Source organism: Spinacia oleracea, chromosome 3 (genome assembly GCF_020520425.1).
Source record: "Spinacia oleracea cultivar Varoflay chromosome 3, BTI_SOV_V1, whole genome shotgun sequence".
Classification (NCBI taxonomy): domain Eukaryota; kingdom Viridiplantae; phylum Streptophyta; class Magnoliopsida; order Caryophyllales; family Amaranthaceae; genus Spinacia; species Spinacia oleracea.
Window position 1 is genome coordinate 59,202,313 of NC_079489.1, and position 23,352 is coordinate 59,225,664.

The 23,352-nt window shown below is 36.8% G+C and overlaps 1 protein-coding gene across 3 annotated transcripts in view; it reads right to left on the minus strand.

Annotated features, from left to right (window-relative positions):
* The window catches only part of LOC110784873 (DExH-box ATP-dependent RNA helicase DExH7, chloroplastic), a 60,721-nt gene that overhangs the window by 1,237 nt on the left and 36,132 nt on the right, over positions 1-23,352 (minus strand). For all 3 annotated transcript variants that reach the window (XM_021989322.2, XM_056840353.1, XM_021989320.2), the window contains 9 exons: positions 23,233-23,316; positions 22,793-22,891; positions 22,569-22,709; positions 22,183-22,253; positions 19,574-19,643; positions 18,776-18,862; positions 15,955-16,167; positions 15,365-15,457; positions 10,398-10,520 (listed from right to left, as the gene is read on the minus strand). In XM_021989322.2, coding sequence (XP_021845014.2) covers positions 10,398-10,520; positions 15,365-15,457; positions 15,955-16,167; positions 18,776-18,862; positions 19,574-19,643; positions 22,183-22,253; positions 22,569-22,709; positions 22,793-22,891; positions 23,233-23,316 — 981 coding nt within the window. The remainder of the gene's footprint in view (positions 1-10,397; positions 10,521-15,364; positions 15,458-15,954; positions 16,168-18,775; positions 18,863-19,573; positions 19,644-22,182; positions 22,254-22,568; positions 22,710-22,792; positions 22,892-23,232; positions 23,317-23,352) is intronic.

Here is a 23,352-nt window from a genome sequence, read left to right on the forward strand (position 1 = left end):
TTCCCGATGAAGGTTCATGTTAGGCGAGCCCAACCATTTTGGAGAAAAGGATTGATTGTTGTTTTTGTTGTTGTAAGAGGTATGTAATTTTGAAAAAATAAATAAAAAGATTATGTGAGGAAGATGACGTGGAGGAGTAATATAAGTGGGTAGAAAGGTAATCATGAACTAAATTTTAGTTCATGAGTGTGAGTGCTCTAAAAGTACTTCTAAGACATCCTCCACGCTCACTTGCCAATGGACTTTACCAATTTAACTTCACAAAAGTTTTATAAACTCTTAAACAAGGCAAGTGTACAATAAAATTTTGTGAGGCGGTGGGTAAAGTTACCGCAAAATGATTAAAAGTAACCGCGATAGAATATAACAGTCATTTATTTTTTAATGATAAACTTTCTCTTTATTTGTTAAGTAACTTCGCCCGTGAGTCACTGCCGAATGTCTCGTATGCGCCATTCACTACCGGTCCCAAGGCTGGATAAAGGAGGAGGGTCGCGGTAGGTAGGTGGCGGCCAGCGGTAAAACTAAGTCACATATAATGACATGAATCGACAACGGAATATCGTGGGGTGTCCCTTTCTCAGCAACGCGCTACACCTCTTAAGCCCCGGTGTAGTGAAAAATATACGAGGGTTGCTAGGTCGTCGCCTAGAAGCGGCGCGCCATCCCTAGACCTGGGGGTGGTGTCAAATATGCAAGGTTGCGCTACACTCTTAGTTTTAAAAAGCGCGAAGCGCACCGAAGCGCACAAGGACCTTGGAGCCTAAGCGCAAAGCGAAAGCGCACACTTTTCGTAGGCGAAACGCACCTTAAGTGCCAAAAACCTATAAAATCATTTCTAGAACATATTTTGTACTTAAAACAACATGGTACTTTATTTTATAAATGCATAAGCATAATTCATTACTAGACACCAAACCGGAATCCTCTAAGAGGCTAAGTACTAACCAAAGACTTAGAGTAAGTCACACAAGCTCACAAAAGTAACAACCAACCTAAATCAAATAACTAGAAAGACTAAAATAAAAGCAGTTGGGACTATTGAAGGTGTGCTTGACCCCCCTCATTGATAGCCATCTCAATTAGTACAATAAACAATATAGTGCAATAAAACCTGAAATTATATAAATAAAGTTATATAAATAAAAAAGGCAAACCTGAAAAAGATGCAGCATTTAAAAATGACAGAAGTGCATAACTGAATAAACAGGGTGTAGGGAGTTCCTAAAAAATACTGGAGTTTATTTTTATTTTAAAAGCAACACCTTTTATAATAAACAGGGGTAGGGGAGTTCCTAAAAAATAAGGGAGTTTATTTTTATTTTTTTTAAAACACCATTTATTATAAAAAATGCGTACTCAAGAACCTTTTATTAAAAATGCGGGACTTTATTAAAAAAAAAAGATTTTTAGAAAAAGAATAAAAATAAACAAATTGAAAACATAGTATAAGTTGGACAAATCGAAAGATGAGAGAAAAAGAAAAGAAAAAGAAAAAAAGATGGAAAAGGAAGAGGAAGAAATAGAAAAAGAAAACATGAAAAGGAAGGTAAAAAAAATCGAAAAAGACCGAAGATTCCGGCAAGAAAACCGACAGTGATGGCTGGAGAAGACCGACAGTAATGGAGAAGACAAACGGCTAGGGTTTTCCGACTTCTCTCCAAAATCCCAAAATAATGGGCCAGATTTTTTTCTCTCTCCTATTCTGACTAGGTACTCACGTGCCTAAAAGTAAAAACCCACTTAAAATAAAATCACGTGACTATCACGTACTGTTTTTTTAATTTTTAAAACCAGTTTTTTCAAAGTTACGCCCAGAGCCTTTAAAGCGGACGCTTCATGCACTCTTTGCTTCCACAGAAGCGCATAAAAGCGAGCGCTTTTTGCAGGTCGCTCTGCTTCCTTCAACAAAAGCGCCTACAGCTGCGCTTCTTACCGCTCCTCGCTTTAAGCACGCTTAAGCGCGCTTTTTAAAACTAAGGCTAAACTTCCTAAGCCCGGGTGTAGTGAAAAATATGCAATGGTTGTTAGATCGTCGCCCGGAAGCGGCGCGCCACCCGAGGGTGGTGTTAACTATCCAAGGTTTTTTAATGAACTCACAAACACTAGGAAGATCACATGAATAAATGGGGAAAGGATGATTGATTGATATTGCTGTAAATCTCCACTAGTGACTTTAGGTCACAAGTCTCTAATGCCTTAACACAAATCACAATCCTACTACTGCTGCTCCCTACCCTTTAAATAGCTACTACAATTATACTACATCCTACCCACTAACGTTGTTGTTGCTGCTGAAGTGCTTTAATTGTTTTTGTCTTCATTCCCTTAATTGCCTCTGTCCTCTTCTGGTCTTCTGGTGTAGGTAGTTGGTATGGTTGCTTCTGCCTAGTCCTCTGCCAAGTCATCACATTACTCCCCCTAAAAGTTTCACCTTGTCCTCAAGGTGGAAGGTGGGAAATTTCTCCTATAGCACGTTGGCATCCTCCCATGTACTCCTCCGCGATTCCGTTCTCTGTTTCGTCATTTTCCCGACCGGCGACGAGCAATACACTCAATTCCTTCTTTTGACACCGATGGCCGATGCAAGGCCCTTAGCTCACTTCACTTGGAGTTCTCGCTCCAACAGCCGCTTCACTTCACTCGCTCCCTTTGATGTCCCTATAGATCTGGGTAGTTGACTAGAAGCATATGAACTCATGGATCCGGTTGGACCCGTAACGCTGATCTTGGATCCTACCACTGTGGAGTTGTGTTGAGTTATATTGGTTGTGCCTGTATTGGCTATTGGGCTTCCATGGCACAGTGAGAATGGACATGAGTTAGAGGTGGCCCATGTTTCACCCTTCCTTGAGCTATTTCCTCTCCTCAACTCGAACTGCTAGACCCATTGCCTGATCCAGATTAAAAGGGCTAAGCAATCTTACCTTAGATTTAATTTCCTCTTTCAACCCATTAACAAATTGGCCCATTAAAAGGCTCTCCGGAATCTCTTCAAGAGGGGCTGACAAATCAATGAACTTCCGACGGTAGTCAGTTACGGTGGTTGTTTGTGAGGCGGCTAACTATTGTTCGTATAACATTCCAGCATGCGAGAAGCGGAATTCTAACACTGCCCTTCCCTTCAAATCCTTCCACCCCTTGATGGGTCGTCGGCGGTTTTCGAATTGGTACCATCTCAAAGCGTCACCCTCCAAGGAGACCACCGCGGCTTCGAGTTTTTCCTCCTCCGAAAGCCGGTAAATATCGAAGAACTTCTCCCCTCGCAAAATCCATCCATCGGGGTCACTCCCATCGAAGAGGGGCATCTCTAACCTCCGATATTTCCAGTTACCACCGTTCGGACCATGACCTCCACCGTCTCCAAACAGCCCTCCTCTTTCGAACACTTGGCTCTCCTCCTCATACCCAATGTCTTGCTCCTGGTTTTCTCCTGGTTGTGGTTGTGGTTGTGGTCGTGGTTGAGGAACTCGTGCATAGGCGGTGGTGGGGGTGGCTGCACGGGTCCTTTTCCGCCGTTCATGAAGGTCCGCATTTCCTCATGAAACTTCTCCTGGTTGTTTCTTTGGGCCACCATTGCTTGCACCTGGTCTTCGCGGAAGCGTTCGAGTCTCCCTTCCAACCGGATCGTGGCAACTTCCACCACGGCAGCATTCTTCCTCGCCTCCTCTTCCCCGGCAGCAGCAAATTGCTCTGCCAAGGACTTTTGAGCGGCAGCTATACCTTCTGCCACAGCAGTAGCTACCATTTGTTGGATGCTGCCCTCAATGCCTTCGAATCTGGTGTTGAGGCTGCTAATTCCATCTTCCAGTGTTCCAATTCGCTGATTCGCTGCGAGTTGCTGCTCACCATTTTCTCTGCCTTTCTCCAGTACCGTACCGCTCTGATACCAAGTGTTATGAACTCACAAACACTAGGAAGATCACTGTGATAAATGAGGAAAGGATGATTGATTGATATTGTTGAAAACTGTCTTACAAAAAAAAAGTAACAAGTTGAGGCTGTAAATCCCCACTAGTGACTTTAGGTCATAACTCTCTAATGCCTTAACTCAAATCACGATCCTACTACTACTGTTCCCTACCCTTTAAATAGCTACTAGAATTGTACTACATCCCACCCACTAACGTTGTCTGCTAGTGCTTTAATTGTTTTTGTCTTCATTCCCTTAATTGCCTCTGTCTCTTGTGGTGTAGGTAGGTTGGTATGGTTGCTTTTGCCGAGTCCTCTGCTAAGTCTGTAATACCCCAATATTTTAAGATTTCTGTAAAATATATTTTATAGAGAAAATTAAGTTATAAGTATCATTAAATGATATTTCCTTTTAGTTAGTCTCTTTTAATATTTTTAGAAAGTATAAAAACCTAGTTTAGTTTTAATAAGACTCTTTTTACAAGAATTGTACCCATTAACCCTAAATATTCAATTTTCCGTCTTGTTTTAGTTTTGTTTCTTCCGCCTTCTTGTCTCCGTATTCTGTTTGGAGACTTTCAAAAATCAAGTTTGATCTTTGTTCCCAATATCACATTATGTTATTCATATAAAACCCACTATTTCTCTTTATCAAATTAATTTGGTTTTCCATTGTTAATCATCTCAAATTTGTTCATGTCTTTTTCTTATGGTGGCCCTGCGACGATCCTTTTGGAATTTGTCCTCTATGGTGAGCAATCAAGATGACTGGAGCAGATTGATCGTGAAGGGTTGCAGTTAGAAGTTAAAGGAACTCAAGTGTTACCGTTTAGTCTTTTATGATAGTTGTACAGTTGTAAATAGATCACCTAGTAATTGAGTTGTAATAGTTTGAGTTTTGTAAGCCTTAGCACTTGACAATGTGGTCAAGTGTGGCGGTGATACCTCCGATTTAGGTGTAAGCTTCCGCAATATTTTTATAAAGTATATAATATTCTTATTTATTTAAAGTTAGTAAATCGGGGGTGTTACATAGTTATCACAGGTTTCATGGTAACGGTAGGGGTAAGTGTAGTAGGAAGCGTTTTGGGACTTGGAACATTGGCTTTGGAGATCAGTCGAATTAGTAGAGGTTATGAGAAGGAGGAGAATTAACATATTATATTTGCAGGAGACCAAGTGGGTTGGAAACAAGGCAAGAAAAATAGCTCCATTGGGTTATAAGCTTTAGTATTCGGGAAAAACTAGGGGTATGAATGGGGTAGGTATCCTTATTGGCTGAGAATATATTGATGATGTAGTGGATGTGTCTCGAAAGAGTGATCGAATTATGAGTATTAAGCTTGTGATAGGGGATGAAGTTGTAACCATTGTGAGTGCCTATACACCACAAGCGGGACTAGATTCTTCAACTAGACAAGAATTTTGGGAGGATTTGGAAGAAGTGGTGCAACGCGTCCCTAGAAGCGAGAAGCTGATCATTGGTGGGGATCTGAACGGACATGTAGGCTCGAGTCGCAATGAATTTGAAAGCATTTATGGTGGTTTTGGGTATGGGGATCGGAATGAAGCGGGAAATGCTATCTTGAATTTTGCATTGGCATATGACTTGGGTATAATGAACACATGGTTTGTTAAAAGACAATCTCACCTAGTAACCTATAAGAGTGGAGGTAATACGAGTCAAATCGACTTCTTTTAGTAAGGATTGCTTTGAAACAGTGCTACACCAATTGTAAGATGATTCCGGATGGGAGTACATCAACCCAACATAGACTTGTGGTACTTGATTTTCGAGGTAGAAGTTATATAAGGAGAAGGCCACTAGTGGAGCCTAGGATCAAGTGGTGGAAACTTCAAGGGGAGCAACAACTAAAATTCGTGGATAAGTTGGCAAGTGAAGGTATTTGGGCCGGTGATATGGATTTGGATATAGACTCATTATGGACAAGAATGGAGCACACCATAAAGGGAGTGGCGAAAGAGGTCCTAGGACGATATAAAGGAATCATGCCATCAAGTAAGGACACATCTTAGTGGAACGAAATCGTGCAACAAGTTATAAATAGCAAACGAGAATTCTATAAAGAGTTGGGAAAATGTAGAAGTGATGAGAACTACAAGAAATACAAGGAGGCTAAAAGGGAAGCAAAGAAGGCCGTAAGAGAGGCTAGAGCAAAGGGGAATCGGGTTCTTTACGTAAGATTGGATACAAAAGAAGGGGAAAATGACATCTATAGACTTGCTCGAATGAGACATAGAAAGACGCGAGACATCGGGAGGATTAAATGTGTTAAAGATGTCGATCAAAAAGTTTTGGTGGGAGATAAGGAAATCAAGGATAGATGGAGGTTCTAATTTGATAACTTGTTCAACGGGGATCAAGGGGGAAATTTGGAGACACAAATATCCCTCGAGATATGGTTAACCTAGACTTTATGTGAAAAATTCAAAAGAAAGAAGTCGAAATGGCATTGAAAAAGATGGGATGCAAGAGGACAGTGGGGCCCGATGGCATACCGAAGTGTGGAGATGCTTGGGAGAGAGAGGGGTAGTATGGTTAACAACTCTTTCAACAAGATTGGGGAAGTAATAGGAAGCGATTAGAGTGGAGGAAAAGTACTATCATCCCCTTGTACAAGAATAAGGGCGATGTCCAGAATTATGCCAACTATCGAGGAATCAAACTAATGAGTCATACTATGAAACTTTGGGAGCGGATTATTGAGCAAAAATTAAGGAGAACTGTGAAGATTTCGGAGAACCAGTTTGGATTTATGCCTGGCAGATCGACTATGAAGGCCATTCATCTTATAAGGCAATTAATGGAGAATTATCAAGATAAGAAGAATGATTTACATATGGTTTTCATTGATCTGGAGAAGGCGTATAATAAGGTACCCAGGGAAATTCTTTGGTGGGCGTTAAGTAGGAAAGATATTCCGAGGAAGTATATTGATATCATCAAGGACATGTATGAGGGAGTTAGCAGGAGTGTGAGAACTAGTGTTGGTAAGACCGAAGAATTTCCCATTATGATTGGAGTGCATCAAGGTTCCGCACTTAGCCCGTTTCTTTTTTGCTATAGTCATGGACGAATTGACAAGGTCAATTCAAGATGGTATACCTAGGTGCATGATGTTTCCAGATGATATCGTATTGATTGATGAAACAAAAGGAGAGGAAAGTAAGTTGGAGTTATGGAGAAAAACGTTGGAATCTCGGGGTTTTAGGCTGAGTAGAAATAAGACTGAATATGTGGAGTGTAAGTTTAGTGGAGTCAAAGACAGAGATACAGGGGCGATTACCATAGATGGGAAAATTGTCCAAGACTCTGAAATGTTCCGTTATTTAGGATCTATTATCCAGAAGGACGGGGAATTGGATGGCGATGTGGCTCATAGAACCAAAGCAGGTTGGTTGAAGTGGAAAAGTGCCACGGAGTTCCTATTTGATCCAGGCATGCCCCAAAGATTGAAGGGAAAATTTCACCGCACGGCAATTCGACCGGTGTTGTTATCCGGTACGAAATGTTGGGCAGTGAAACATTGTCATGTGCATAAGATGAATATGGCGGAGATGCGCATGTTACGTTGTGATGTGTGGCCATACAAGAAAGGATCATTTGAGGAATGAGATTATTAGGAAGAAAGTAGGGGTTGCACCGGTTGAGTTTAAGATGATGGAAAATCATTTAAGTTGGTTTGGGCATGTAAGTAGAGGAACAAGTAATGCCCCGGTTAGGAGGCTAAAAGGGTAGTAAAGTGATAGAATTGCAAGGGGTATGTGAAGAACTAAGAAAACTTGGAGGAAGGTGATTGAGCACGATATGAACTTTCTTGGGATTGAGGAAAATATGGCGTTGGATAGGACAAAGTGGAGGGAGATAATATATATTGATGACTTCATTTGACTTATACAACTTCCATTTTGACTATTCTTACTTTTACTTATATGTTTTTTATTATTTTTTTTAAATGTACTTATTTTACTTATTTATTTATTTATTTTAAACTTTACTTATTTTTATTATCCCTTATAGTACTTATTTATTTATTTATTTATTTATTTTAAATTTTACTTATATATGTTTTAATTTTATTCAACCATGTTCTAAATTTTAAAGCTCATGTTCTAAATTAATTCAAGCATGTTCTAAAATCATTCAACCATGTTCTAAATTTTCAAGCTCGTGTTCTAAATTTATTCAAGCGTGTTCTAAATTTATTCAACGATGTTCTAAATTTGTTCAACCATGTTCTAAATTTATTCAAGCATGTTTTCATTTAACCATGTTCTAAATTTTTAAGCTCATGTTCTAAATTAATTCAAGCATGTTCTAAAATTATTCAAGCATGTTCAAAATATTCAAGCTCATGTTCTAAATTTATTTAACCATGTTCTAAATTTATTCAACGATGTTCTAAATTTGTTCAACCATGTTCTAAATTTATTTAAGCATGTTCTAAATTTATTCAACGATGTTCTAAATTTATTCAACGATGTTCTAAATTTGTTCAACCATGTTCTAAATTTATTTAAGCATGTTCTAAATTTATTCAACCATGTTATAATTTTTCAAGCTCATGTTCTAAATTAATTCAAGCATGTACTAAAATTATTCAACCATGTTCTATATTTTCAATCCCAGGTTCTAAATTTATTCAAGCATGTTCTAAATTTAGAACCCGAGAACCTAGTCAACACATATACATATATACACGTTCTAAAAATCCAAGCTCATGTTCTAAATTAATTCAAGCATATTCTAAAATTATTAAACATGTTATAAATTTTCAACCATGTTCTAAATTTATTCAAGCATGTTCTAAATACATTCAAGCATGTTCAAAATTTATCCAAGCATGTTCTAACTTTATTCAACCGTGTTTCAAAATTTATTCAAGCATGTTCTTAACTTATTCATGCATGTTCTAAATTTATTCAAGCATATTATTAATTTATTCATGCATGTTCTAAAATTATTCAAGCATGTACTAACTTTATTCAACAATGTTCAAATTTTATTCAAGCATGTTCTAAAATATTTCAAGCATGTTCCAAAATTATTAAAATATGTTTGAATTTTTGCATTTTTCAAGATCCGAGTACATTTTTCCACAAAATCACCAAATTGCCATTTTTTAACCTAAAATATTCAGATTTCAGTATGTTAGAACAATATAAAATAGTTAATTCGATTTATTACACCGTCAATTGAACCGATTACATTAATAAAGCAAAATCAATTGAATCAGCCGCACTGGCAAATGAACCAATTCCAGTGTTAAAGCAGAATCAGTTTTCCTTAACTTGTTTACAAAGTTTGAGCTAGTAAGGTAGATAATTCAAATTAAACACCTGAAATTGTGCAACGAACCACCACGAGCAGCGACCAGCCAATTGAGAAGTGCTGATAAATCGATTTAACCGCTGGAACTAGGATTCGCTGCCGCCACCGCTGGAGCTAGAATTCGCCACCGCTGCCGCCAGAGGTTCTCATTGTAAATCGATTGATAAATCGGTTCACATAGGTTCTCATTGTAAATCGATTGAAATCGATTGGCGATTTCCAAGAATCGATTGGCGATTTCGATGAATCGATTTCGAAGAATCGATATCGATTTTCTAGTTTGCAGCGACCCGTGATTAGAATTGCAACGACCGGCGATTAGAATTGCAGCGAGCAGCGGCGAGCGGCGAGAGGCGAGCAGCGGCGAGAGGCGAGAGACAAGAAGCGGCGGCGACCAGCGAGAGAAGTGTTCGAAAAGGAGAGAGAGGGGAATGAAGAGAGAGAAAGAGCGCCGGAAATATGAAAAAAATACGGTGAAAGAATAATCAAATTCGTTTATTTATTTATAAAAATTACCAAAAATGCCATTACCATATATTATTCTTACCGTAAGAAGTGTTCTTACCGAGTAAGTGTTCTTACGAGAGTTTCTCTCTCTCTCTCTCTCTCTCTCTATATATATATATATATATATATACATATATAATTCCACTTTCTCCCTCTTCTTTGTTTATTCTTTTAACTTCCCGCTCCTTTCTGGTTTGATTGGTGACAATGACGATCTCCTACGACAATTAATGTTAGCCGACCCCAAAACATTTGGGACTAAGGCTTTGTTGTTGTTGTTGTTGTTGAAACTTTTTCTCTTTAAAAATTTCCCCCTTAAAAATCACTCAATAAAGGTATCTATATATAGCGCTTTCAAAAATTAACCCATAAAAAATTACTTCATAATATGCAAATTTAATCAAAACATATTAAAAAGCCAGCAAAAACTGATTAGAAGTTACTCCAGTACACACACACAACAGAAAAGACCTTTTCCAAAAGTTTTCTATTTGTCATTTAATTTTCTTTAATTTTGTAGGTAAATGACCTCCAAAACCACGTTGTCCTCTATTCTAAAACATGCTTAATTAATCATAACAGCAATAAAAATGTACACAATCTAGTGACATGAGCAAGGGATTACCTGTGGCTTACGGATCAATCCATTAAGAACAGACTGTAGAGTTAACCGAAGTTCCTTGAACAGCACAGCGGTTTGTGCTGGTGCAGCTACCTTCAACCAACCATCTATAGTGACAAGTCCCAACTGAAAGTAAATAAAAAAAACAGATTTTAAAGAACGTAGTCCTGTAAGAGGAATTTTCCATTTTATTTCAGTAGAGAGTGGGGGAGAAAAAGGGGCAGTATAAACATGAAGCAACCAATTATTTTTTTGCAACTCAATTGAATCCATGAAAATAAGAAGACCACTAGTCAACTCAAGGCCTCAAGCTACAATATGAAATATGAAATGCTTAAAAATGGGTGTGAAGTCACACCCATCCCATTTTTGCAAAATACACGCTTCAGGAAAGGATGTGGATGTTACAGGTCAATCATAGCTGAAGAAGTATTAAAAGTAATATGTCATCAACATAGGTCAAGGATTACTCATCGCGGTATCATGAGCCTTCCCTCAAAAGGCCCAGTACTCATTATTAAGAACTATGAAGTAGCATAATGTTATGACAATTCAATTCCACAGAAACTAAACATTAATTATCTTTTTTGTTCTAAGGTTGGTGTATGTTTCTTCATAAAAGAAATCACTAATATAGATTGCAAACTAAATTAACAAATCCCAAAAATATAAATTATTCCCATCATGTATGATATAATTTCATACTCCATAATTCTCGCAAGATCTAGTAGTCATTATAAACGTAATAAAAAGAGTGCATTTAAAAATTAGATCAAATTAGATACTTCTTAAGGTTTTAGGACTACAATGTTAACTGGGAGAACGAAATAACTGTTTAAGAAAAAAACTTACATGAATCAAATAGTGTACGTAAAGACAAAATATAGCCTTTATGCTGTGGGAATTGAAATCTGCTTTAATATCCATGGCATTTCATTTATAAGCATATCAACCACTGAACTAATATTTTCTTAAGGATCATACATGTAGGCTTACTTGACCATCGACCTGTTGAATAATAGAGAAATAGTGTTGTACTCTATTAAGAACCACCACTACTTTATATAATTACTTACCCCGTCCCACATTACTCGTTACACTTTCTTTTTTCACCGTCCCACATTACTTGTTACACTTTCAACTTAGGAATGATCACACAATTATTATATTGTCTTTATCATCCCACTAAGAACAGTTTGGTCCCCACACCCTCTCTAATTTCAATTACAAAAAATATACCACTAACTTATATCACATCTATTTTTCAATAAAATAACAATTGATACCCATACAACCACTTATTACCTAAAATTTTGTGCAAAGGTAAGTGTATCGAGTAATGTAAACGAAAGGAGTATTAAATAGAAATTCACTATCCTTATGTTAGGTTTTATTTAAATTGGTTTGGTTGTGGGGTTCCACCCTCTGGAAGTGTTGCACTATCTGTTTCTTAATAGATTTTATTTAATCAAACTACAAATTTATTTACTATGATTCCCATGCGGGAATGGAATGATGCGATACTATTTATTAGAGTGACGGTTCCCTATACAAAACGCAATAGAGGCTTTTAAATCGTTCTTCATTCAAGTAGATTTATTATGGACTAAATTTCAAAATAAATACTTCTTCCATTTTTAATGGAGTGACTTGGCACGATGGTCAAGTGTCTACTTACTATCCACTAGGTAACGTGTTCAATCCCCGGAAATATCCTCTTCATGAAATTAAAGAAAAGACTATTTGGACCTTCCCCAAACCCTATGCTAAATAGCGGGGAGCCTTGGGCATTGGGTACAACGTTTTGATCTGTGTATACTGAATGCTTCAAAGTCTATTTCTGAGAGGGTCAGATTAGAAAATTTGAGGGGGGGTGTTGTCCCCTGACATATGCGAAGCCCCCTGTAATGTCGCCCACTATCTGACCATGTCCTGCTTATGCTCAACCCTACATACCTGTCAGCTCTCTCCCAAATGATGGGTAAGGATCCACATGTATGAAGCAAGCAAGAAAATATGTTTCGCATGGTCTACGTGCGCAGAAACTAAAAAACTACTACTATACTTCAAGAGATTGAGTGATACACATACCAGAAGTTTAAAAATGGAGCATACATTGTTAATTTATATGTATTGCAAATCACCCAAACGTAATGCACAATTTGGGACAGAATAACAGACTAACAGGAGATTGCGACATGCACATATCGTCTTAAGAGATAAAGTGAAGGCAAATTTGTTAAAAAGGATCTTATAATGACACAAACATTGTGAGAAAGCACCTTGTATGATCTTTTTGTGAGAGAACACCTTTTATACCACCTTTTTTTTTTAAAAACAACCACACTTTGTGGTCGGATTCTGTCCCAATAGTCAAACCTCAGGCCGACCCTTCCTTTTCATTCACACACTGCTTTTTTTTTCCTACTTTAATTTACTGCTTTCTTTTGTACCCACCTTTATGTTCTTAACTTGTTGTCTATCAAAGTACACCAACTGAAGGACATCATAAGGGCTTCAAAATCTAGACAAAGATTTGAATCATGTCCCTTAATTTCTTTAATTTCCTTTTCTTTTTATTATCTGAATTAGAGTTTATGTTTATGGGGGTTGCTAATTAGGAAATTTAAATAGGGAATTCAATTGTGGCCTGTTTGGAAATACGGATTTCATTTCAAATTCCGGAATTGACCCAAATGACATGTTTGGGAAATTAAAGGATTTGGATTTGGAATTGCTCCAATTCCAAGCCATTTAAGAAATAAGCCCTATGGGGTTGAATTTCAAATTACACGTGAAAGTCCGGAATTTGAAATCCAAATCATCGTCTCTTCTCTCGCTCTCACTCTGTCTCTCACAAGGAATGATATTCTCTCTCCTACCTCACCATCAGAGGCTTCGAGCTCCTCCAAGGATTCTTCTCTCACCCTCCCCTCATTCTCTCTCCTATGCGGGCTAGAGATTTATGCGAATCGATCTTCTGTTTGAGGTAAATCTCTATCAATATTTCAACTTTTTTAGGTTTGCTTTTTCCCCAAATTTTGTTTTTTTAGGGGTTGGATTTCACTCCATTCTTGATTAATAATGATTATACGATTTATACTATTTAACTGTTAATTAATACATTTTTTTTTCGATTTTGTTTTTCTAGGGTTTGATTTGTGCGGAAATTTGCAAGATTGGGGTTTTATAGTAACAACTAGACGATTTGATAAAGGAATTTTAGCAGGTATGCTCGTCAACAACATTGAGATTTGAGCTGAACATATGATTAGCTAGAATGTTGTCCAACCAGGGCAACCACCACCACCTTTCGGCGTGTAATATCCTCCGTGAAAACGACCACTACCACTGTCATCTAAGCGAAATTGTCAAGTATTCGAACGGAGTCGACACGCCCCAACCTCTGATGCAGTGGCGACGACATTTTTTGGCACTGGTTGAATCGGATCGTTGCTCAATACTTGCTCTCTCGCCTAACCCTTCGCACTCACCATTGTTTCCGGATAATTAATTTTTGTTTTGGAAGTTTGAGAGAGAAAGATTGATTTTTTGTTTTGTGATTACTTTTTTTTTTGGAATATTGATGATTAATTTGGTAGATTGTTGTCTAATTGAAGTTGAAATATTGAATTCCACTTTTGTTATTCTTCTTTCTGGTGGAATATTTGCAATTTTAGAATCAAAATTCTATTAAGTTCCCAAACATCAATGTTGAATTGAAATACTGGATTTGAAATTCCAGTATTTACCAAACAATAAATTTGGACTTGAAATTCAACATTTCAATGCCCACGTTTGAAATGAAGGAATCGAAATGAAATTCAAGTTTCCAAACACTACCTTTGGGAATTTGATTTGGAAATTGAATAGGGATATAAAATCGGAAACTTTGTTGGAAGTTTCAATTACCAAATTGAATTGATAATAGGAAAAATTGACATGAATAATCCCAACTTTCACCCATCTTCTCAAAATAATCCCAACTTTGGATTATTCCAAAATAATCCCAACTTTTGAGGGGACTTTCTCAAAATAAGCCAAACTTTCTTTTTCTTGCCTACACTAATCCGTTTTAGGTCCGCAATGTGTTGAAAAATAATATTTCGGATTATTTTGAGAAGGAATCCCCTAAAGTTGGAATTATTCTAAAATAACTCAAAGTTGGGATTATTTTGAGAAGATGGGTGAAAGTTGGGATTATTCATGTCAATTTTTCCTTGATAATATCAATTAATGGTTGATGTGTATTGCTGATTTTTTGTTTCCAGAATTAATGTCTTCTCCATTAGTGTTCTATTGATATTGGATAAATTTTATGTAGTTTACTCGTTTATCTGTTGTATTCAGCAAAGGAATAATGGGAAGAAGGCAGGAAGCTCAGTTAGAAGAAGCTAATTTCCCAAGGGTACATGTTAAGGAGAAGCTTCAATATGATGTTTAACGGCAGTAATGGCGATGGAAGGAAAGAACATGAAGATAGAAAGGAGAAATAAAGACGAGGAATTTGTAGTTATGGAAATAGAGATTGAATGTTGTGAGACACAAGCACAAAGAGGGAGGAGAGAATGGTTCAAAGATCGAAGATTTGAATTTTTGGCCGGAATCTGAGCACAAAGTGGCTTTTTAATAATTCTCACGAAAAGAATACATGTAAGGTTTTTTCTTCACAAAATTTGTGCCATATAAGGTATTTTATTTCAAATTTGCCTAAAATGAATTTCATAATGATAATTATTGAAAAATAACAGGAATTTCCCATCTAAACTGGATTATTGTTGGGTTAGTTGTGTACATATTTTCTTGCAATGTAAAACCACTGTATGCTAGTCCCTGTCAATAACACAAGTTCTAGAGATCATTCAACACATATACATCAAAAACCTGGCAAATAAATATTAGTAAAAAAGGGTCTGTCATTTATTAAGGTTGATTTCCATCTAAAGTTGGTATCCGGAAAAGTAACTCACCTGATGCTGAACATGTATAGTACCACCAAAAAGTAGAAGAGAATATGGAGAGATGATTGTTGTGTCTCGCAGAAAAACCCTGTTGGTTTCAACCTATACACGTGGAATATAGAATAAGTCAACACTCTAATATTCAGTTCAAAGACATCAAAATCCTCAATTGAGTCTCGTATAGGAATTTATATTGAAAGCACTATAAGCTGAAGGAACTATGTCAAGGTGCTGAGACTAATCGAAGGTCTTAGACCTTAAATTTTCCATGATATGTACTGGGAATCACTAAACCGGCCATTCTATATAGCCTCTTTGTTCCAATTGGGGAAATTTGAGTAGTAAACATGTCAACAGATTTAGTGAACTTGATTTGATGATATGATTCAGATATATGCTCGCACAGACAAGAATGCAATAAGATCATGGTGAATGTAAACGAAATTAGAGCGTACTATATTAACCAGAAAAAAACACCAAATTCACCAAGTCCCAACACGAGAACTAAAGTAATATTTCCCTCCCATCAGTGCAAAAAGAAAATGACAAAATTAACAGAATCAACCATAAGGAAGAAACAAGATCTTATCTGTGCTGACCTTTTCAAGAAACACAAGGAAGGGATACTGGAAGATCTTGGAATCACCATTGACAGAAGAAGGGTGTATATGAACTTCTCTTCTTCCATCACACCAGGCTTGGCTGCCCTTAGATATAGATTTAAGAGATTGCCTGAGGTTTCCAAGAGCTGGAGCATGAATACCCTCCATTGTTGCAGCAACGTTGGGATATAAACCAGCACATAATATCGCCTGCAAACAACCATTCAAAACATACCGTAGTTGCGAATAACTATAAGATCTTGATAAGCACAATAAAACGTTAATTTAGAAGGATAAGATACTGTGGAATAAACTTCACGATAAACCTTGGTCACGATGAAATTATTCAAATAATTCCTCGCCGTTTACTAAAAGGATAAAGATGCAAAGTGGTCTGAGCTGTGATAGGTGCAATCTAAAATATTAAATATGATACTTTCATACCTAGAATTGACATGGTAAGTGTTAGCTTGGTATCTGATATGCAAGGGAAAGGTATAGCTATGTATTTGGTAAATAATGGAACATACTGCCAGATTTTTTTGTAATTCCTTCATCAAATGTTTTAATGCTATGTGTTCTAATATCAAAAATTGCCTTCCCTGTACTTATTTCACCACTAACTAAAAATTTGATTTATATGCATTCGAAAAATAGTTCATTGTATTAAAAACTAAACTTAGCAGATCTCAAACCCATGATTGTTCTTCTCAAGCAAGTTTACGACAGTGCAAAATTTTGGATCCTTTTCTTCTGTTATGTGGTTCACTCAAATATTTAGATTCAGCTCCCCGCTAAACTACTCTATAGAAGTTCGTAAGCAACGCATCACTTTTATTCTTTACAGCGAGAAGTTATAGAATTAGGAAAGGCTTAAAAGTTAAATTTAGGCACCTTGTGCAAATTCTTTCGATTTCTGTTCCTTGTCTTTACCACCCATCCTTTTCCCTGCATGGACCCACGACCCCCACAATCCCCTCTAAATAAGAGAGAGTGATTAATCTGTCGTAGTGATTCCATCTTAGGAAAAACCCCAAGAGAAAAATATAAAAAGGAAGCTTAAGTTATCTGCTAGAGGGTTTTGATGATAAATGCCTTTCCTAGTTATCAGATAAGAAGACGTGAACAGGCTCATATTTCCTCCCATTTAAAGCTCTTCTTATAATTGCCTGGAAATTTCTTTAGACTTCATTACTTTTCCTTTGTCATGTGCTTGCAAAGAGTCAAAACTAAGGTCCTAGTCGAGTCACTTGCTGTTTACTGAAACTATTTTTACTGATGAAAATAATTTGTACGGTGAAACTTTTATTTACTGATTAAAACTGATTTTAATTGACTGAAACTGACTCTAATTCATTAGTGTTGCATAAAGGTTACAATATTTCTAATCCAAACTAATATTATTGAACAAAACTGAATATAAGTGATTAAATCTGAATTTTACTCATTAAAGCTAATTATTGTTGATTCAAAATTTCAAACCGACTTAATAATTTTATTTTTGTAATTTGGAGAGAACAGGGCCTAAGGGGCAATAAAATATGAATCAGAGGAAAGGAAAGGAATCCACAAAGAGAAAGGAAAAGAAAATAATCAAAAGCCTCCGGTTGCTCAATTTGCTTGTTTGGGACATTATTGCGGTTTTTAATTTCCGAATGATATACCTTCAATTTTCCAACGAAAAACCTTCGAATCTTTCAGTCATTCACTCTCCACCATGCCGCCAAGCAGCCTTCGCAATTCCACACCTTCTATTCTGTTTCCTCCGTTAGTTGAACAGGTTTCATCAATTATCATGTACAATGCCACCAAAGCACAAGATCTAGACTATTTCAGATTGGTAGTTGAACAGGACATAGTGAGCTGGATATATCCTCTCAACATAGACTATATCAGATTGGTAATTAAGGAGCCGTTTGGTTCACACGGGGTAAAGGGAATGGCATGAAGAAAGGGAAAGAGGAGGAATGGAATCAATTCCCTTTGATATAAAATTGTATTTGGGTAGTATTTTGTTTATTTTCCACACCTCTTTCATCTTCTCTCTCCTTACAAATCGTTCTCCAGTAGAAAAATCCCTTTGGAAGTGATTGGACAAGTCAAATTCAATACAGTATACATGCAATTGACATTGAACCTTACCATATAATCAAAGTTCTTGCAATTAGCGCCACCTAAGGGGTAGCACCGCATCAACGATTTGAACAAATATAGCTAACATAAAACACAATTGACAATGGTGATTACAATTCAAATTCGACCAGACATGCATCCTCCTCTCCAATTTGCATCAATCTTCCGCCGCCTTTCACCGGCTACATCTAATTATAGTCACCGTCTTGCGCTGTCAACCACCAATTACTGGTTGTTGGGGATGGTTTCGGGTGGTTGTTGGGGCCTTGGGGGTAACTTGAAAATGAAATTGGGTAAAAGGAATGGTGAAATAGGCCTAACAAACAACAACAAAGGGAATGATATCAGCCCATTCCCTTTCCCTTTCCTGAATACCCCCAACCAAACGCCCCCTAAATGATATGTAAGAGTGGGAGAGAGAAGGTAGAATAATATTTTTTGGATATCTCCATGTTTATTGTTCTTCGAGTTTGTGATTATGGAATGGAAAGGCTTTTCCCCAATAGAAATTTTGGTCATGAGCCTTGACGACAAAGAGGACATATAAATCCCTCACTGATTACTGATACAAATTTACTCCAAAAAAAAAAAAAAAAATCTCAGGAGAGGGGATGCAAGATTCAATAACTTTACTAGCGTTAACTTCAGAGAAATCGTATTCAGCATAGAGGGGACAAATATTTACCTTCACTACTGCACAATGATTAGCATGCTTGTTAAATGGTTGTGATGCATTAGAAAACCAGTCCTCCAGATTTCCTTTCCGCCTACCCTGAATCCAATCTAACATACATCAGAAAGCATGGAAGCAATTCATCACAAGGAAAGAGAAGTCATTGACAGAGGTGAAAGAACACAAGGATTCCGGCATGCTGCAAGCTCAGCAAAAAGAGAGATATGTACATAAACAATGTTCATTTGGTTTAACAAAACATGTAAAAGTAAAAATAAAAAATTAGTTGATCCTAAGCTGTTTAATTGGAATCAGGAAGTTCTGTTATGTTATAGTACTTGAGTTTGTTGATTTGTTCCCCCTATTCATGGAGAAAGAGATCTCCTTGGAAGTCTATTCTGATTATTGTCCAACAAACAACCCATCGAATTTCTATTTCCTGAGAACTACAACTTACTCTTTTTTCTTATGTCAACTAAATGACTTCTTAGTTTCATATTATTATTAACAACTTCATCAGTGCGTTTAATTAGGAGTCTGCTTTCTTCTTCTTACTGACATGTGCATGTACATGGCATACGATAAAATAAAAAATCCCAAGTAAATGCACTCATGTCATCGGGCTTCGAGTTCCTTTGTCTCAAGCACAGACACCTCAGACGATTTTGTAGCATCTGGTCTTCAAAGAAACAAGGCATTCCCTTTATTTGAGATGACGTGATTTGAATGTAAATTAGTCTTTTGTAAATTTACAATTGTAAACAATGCAAAAGCACACAAACATGCAAACGCTCTAAAGGAAAAGGCAACCTGATAACCTTCAGGGAGATGGATGAGTCCAATATCTGCCAACAGAGTTCCAAGCTGCACTCGCATATCTCTACCAAAAGAAAATCACTCGCCATGTCAGCACAATGAAATCTAAGATTGTCTGGCTCATGAATTTGCCATACACCATTCTGAAACTTCAAAGAAGTAATAGCTCCCAAAAATATTACAGTATACCTGAACAAAGCAAGAAACTATGGGGTATTTAATCAACCAAACATAAAAAGTCACATCTTTCAGTTGGTGTCTTCACAAAGGTTCGGTACTTGGGTTGTCCACTTGCTCGAAGATACAAAAGCTCATTTACAGGTGACAAATCGACAAAAGCAGAAGGAGAACCAAAAACCCCTTTTTCTACTGACAAGTCCAGCCATTTGTGATAGATATTTGTCCAATCACAACGGGAGACACTTTTACATTCATGCATCTAAATATTATTATTTATGGAAACATGTCTTACATTAAAGGGATAGGAAGTAATCTACATATACATGCACATGTGTGTGTTAAGAATTGCGTCCATGTATGGTATGCTCATTCAGTTCAAACTAAAAAGGAAACAAAAGTCTATACCATCCACTAACAAAAAACCCGCACAGAACTACTGAAGAACTTGTCATTCTTTACCTCAATTTCTTAGTCCTCTTATCCCTCCACCTCCTCCTCAGGTGATAACCCTCTCTCTCCATTTCAGTTGTGCCATCTACTCCTTACCGAACTTTTATAGTCGAATCCCCTTTCTATGGCTCCCAAAAGGAAAATCCCCACTCTGCATCATAACTACTCTATCACCATATTCACCAACAGAGATGATAGAGGTCAAGTCAAATCACGAGCTACACCAATTCGACTAATCATTGTTTGGTCAAAGCCCGACTCACGTCCAAAAGAAGTTAAGATAAGCATGCTTCACCATGATTCTGAAAGCTAGTGACCTATTTAGTATGATATTTTCCCTATTTCACTATCACACTAAAAATATTAAATTATATAAAGGAAAATTTGTCAAATACAACCCCCAAAACTTCCCTCTTTACGGGTTCCAACCTCAAAATTTATTTTTGTTAATTACAACCGAAAACATAATCCCTCACTTTAAATTACAACCTACCAACAAATTCCGGCCACGAATACCGGATAATTACGCCATAAGTGTTTAAAATTAACTATTAAAATGCATTTTAAAATTTTACAAAAAAAAAAGGAAAAAGAAAAACCTCCCAAATCAGCACATTGACCACCCAAATCATCTTCATCTCAAAAAACTAGAACTCAATATCACGTATCTTAACTCGGAACCATTGCATCTCGAATGAACCTTCTTCTTCAACTGTTGTTCCTCATCTCTAGCTCTGCTCTACTCACTCAATTCTCTCCTCCCTCCGCTGAGGTCATTTAATTGTTGAGTTGCTTCATGTTCAAAGATTTATACACGGAATTATAAACCCTAAGTTTTCCCCCAAATTGAAAATGAAACCATTAAGTAACAATCTTCAAAGAAACTTTACGTATAATATTGTTGTAAATTGAGTAAAATAGAGAGATGCTTAAGATCAAAGTACGAAAAGAGAAATAAAGTAAGCCCTATTCTTGATTCATCGTTTTCTGTTTTCATCTACAACCACAAACCTCGTGGATTACGTCCTCTTGCAATCGCTGTCTCTCTGAAATGGCTCTCTAGCCTTCCATGAGACGAAATGATCTTATTACAGGCTCTTAAAACTATGTCAAAAAGTATTTCATCATCCAAAGTTAAATATCCAACACTGCATTGTTTTTCCTTTCCCATGTTCAATCCAGCTTGGCATAAAAGGATTTTATTTTCTATTTGTGTTTAATTGAGATTCAGATATTGAGAATTTTAATAACCGAATTTGTTCAGCAAAGGCTCTCTACCAGAAGCATCAATTTCACAATGGTTCACTTACATTACCTTCAATATATTTAACAACATCCATTTCTTATTAGCAGAATTGTTTCACATGCCACAACATATTCAACAGCCTGACCTAAATATTAATGAATTTAGGCAAATTTGCGAAAAAGGACCTTTTATAATCCAAAGTTTGCGAGAAAAGACCTTATATAATTTTTTTTGTGAAATCACACCTTAATGTAAATCTTTTTTGCGAAAGACAACCTAAGGGAAGTTTCCGGCATTGACTGGGTTTTTCCGGCCATTGACTTGCACGTGAGCAGCACGTGTGGCTTCATTTTGCTACATTTTCAACAAAACGCATTGTTAAAGTGATGTTTGTTGGTATTGCTCGATTTTGATATATTGTGTCGTGTTGAAGAGAAGTTGTTTCGTTTCCACTAAACATGCTCGTTTTTACAAGTTAACATATAAAATGAAGCCACAGGTAATGCTCACGTGCAAGTCATCGGCCGAAGAAGCTCGGTCAATGCCGGAAACTTTCCTTTGATAGCCTTTCACAAAAAAAATTTGCATTAAGGTATGATGTTACAAAAAAAAAAATTATATAAGGTCCTTTCTCGCAAAATTTGGACTATAAAAGGTCACTTTTTGCAAATTTCATGAATTTAACAATACATAAAAAGCAAGAGAAAAATTTAAGATGAATGTGTACCTTATCGTGTACATAACTGAACTGCTGAGAGAGTGTAATCTACAAAAATTTTGAGAAGCCTTAACTCCTTTCTGTGATTTAAGAAAGCAGTATCAATCATGATAATTTTTTAACCAGAGATGAAATGCCAATTGACAAGCACGTGTAAAATTTATTTAACAGCTAAGAACATTAATAATGTGACTGTTACTTAACATCTCACATTATAAACCCACTAACTGTTTCAGGAATACAAGTCCAATATTAACATTAAAAAAATCATTGAATAAAGGAAAATGGTGGCTAGACATACTCCAGCACATAATGGTTTTAGTCAAAAGCACATAGTTTAAGAACAATACTAGATTGAAAGAAATGAAATGTTGCTAAAAACAACAAAGGCTTACGTCTCGGAGAATCTTTTCCCATTTCTTGTAGGCAATCATCATTATGATGTGATCAGATTGCCTCTCATTATCATATGAATTGTTAGATCCATCAGTCTTGTCTGACAAAATAGCCAGTTTTGATCTTTCAACAAATTCTCTCTGAAGGACAAACCGACAGAAAATCATCACATAACTAGGTTTTTAAAAGGTTAAGGTCAAGAATTAAGTAATATAGAAGAAACCTCGTCTTTCACGTGAACAAATGGTGATTTGTGACTCAAAAATGCAGCAATTGAGAGGATAGGTGATAAACATCCGAATATCGCACCATACAACATCATCTGCAACAGGAAAAAAAAAATGGTAATCAGAAGCAGTTTAATATGGTTAACGGCTAGATAAAACAGAAGCTGGTACGAGTTGAAGAATAATAATATTCCAGCCCTCATCATAGATCGAAAATGCGGTATAGGTCGTGGTCGCGGGATCCGTCGCGGTGTCTCGATAACCGAAATGATACGCTTGTCGCGGACCGTATCGCGGTAGGAATTTGAAATTTGAAAAAGAAGCCCCATATCAGCCCCCTTTACAACCTACCCTAGTCCCCCTCCCCTAAATCGTACAAGTGACATAATTAAGTAAAGGAAAGAGGGCAGGGAAGGTATAAAAAAAAATACAAAACCTTTCCAAGCAGCAAATCAACTGGCAGTTTGGCCAAATGATGTCCAAGGGGAGTCAGTTCTTCATTGTCATCGACAGCACCAACCTGAAGAATAAAAAACATTATATCGTCAAAATGTGA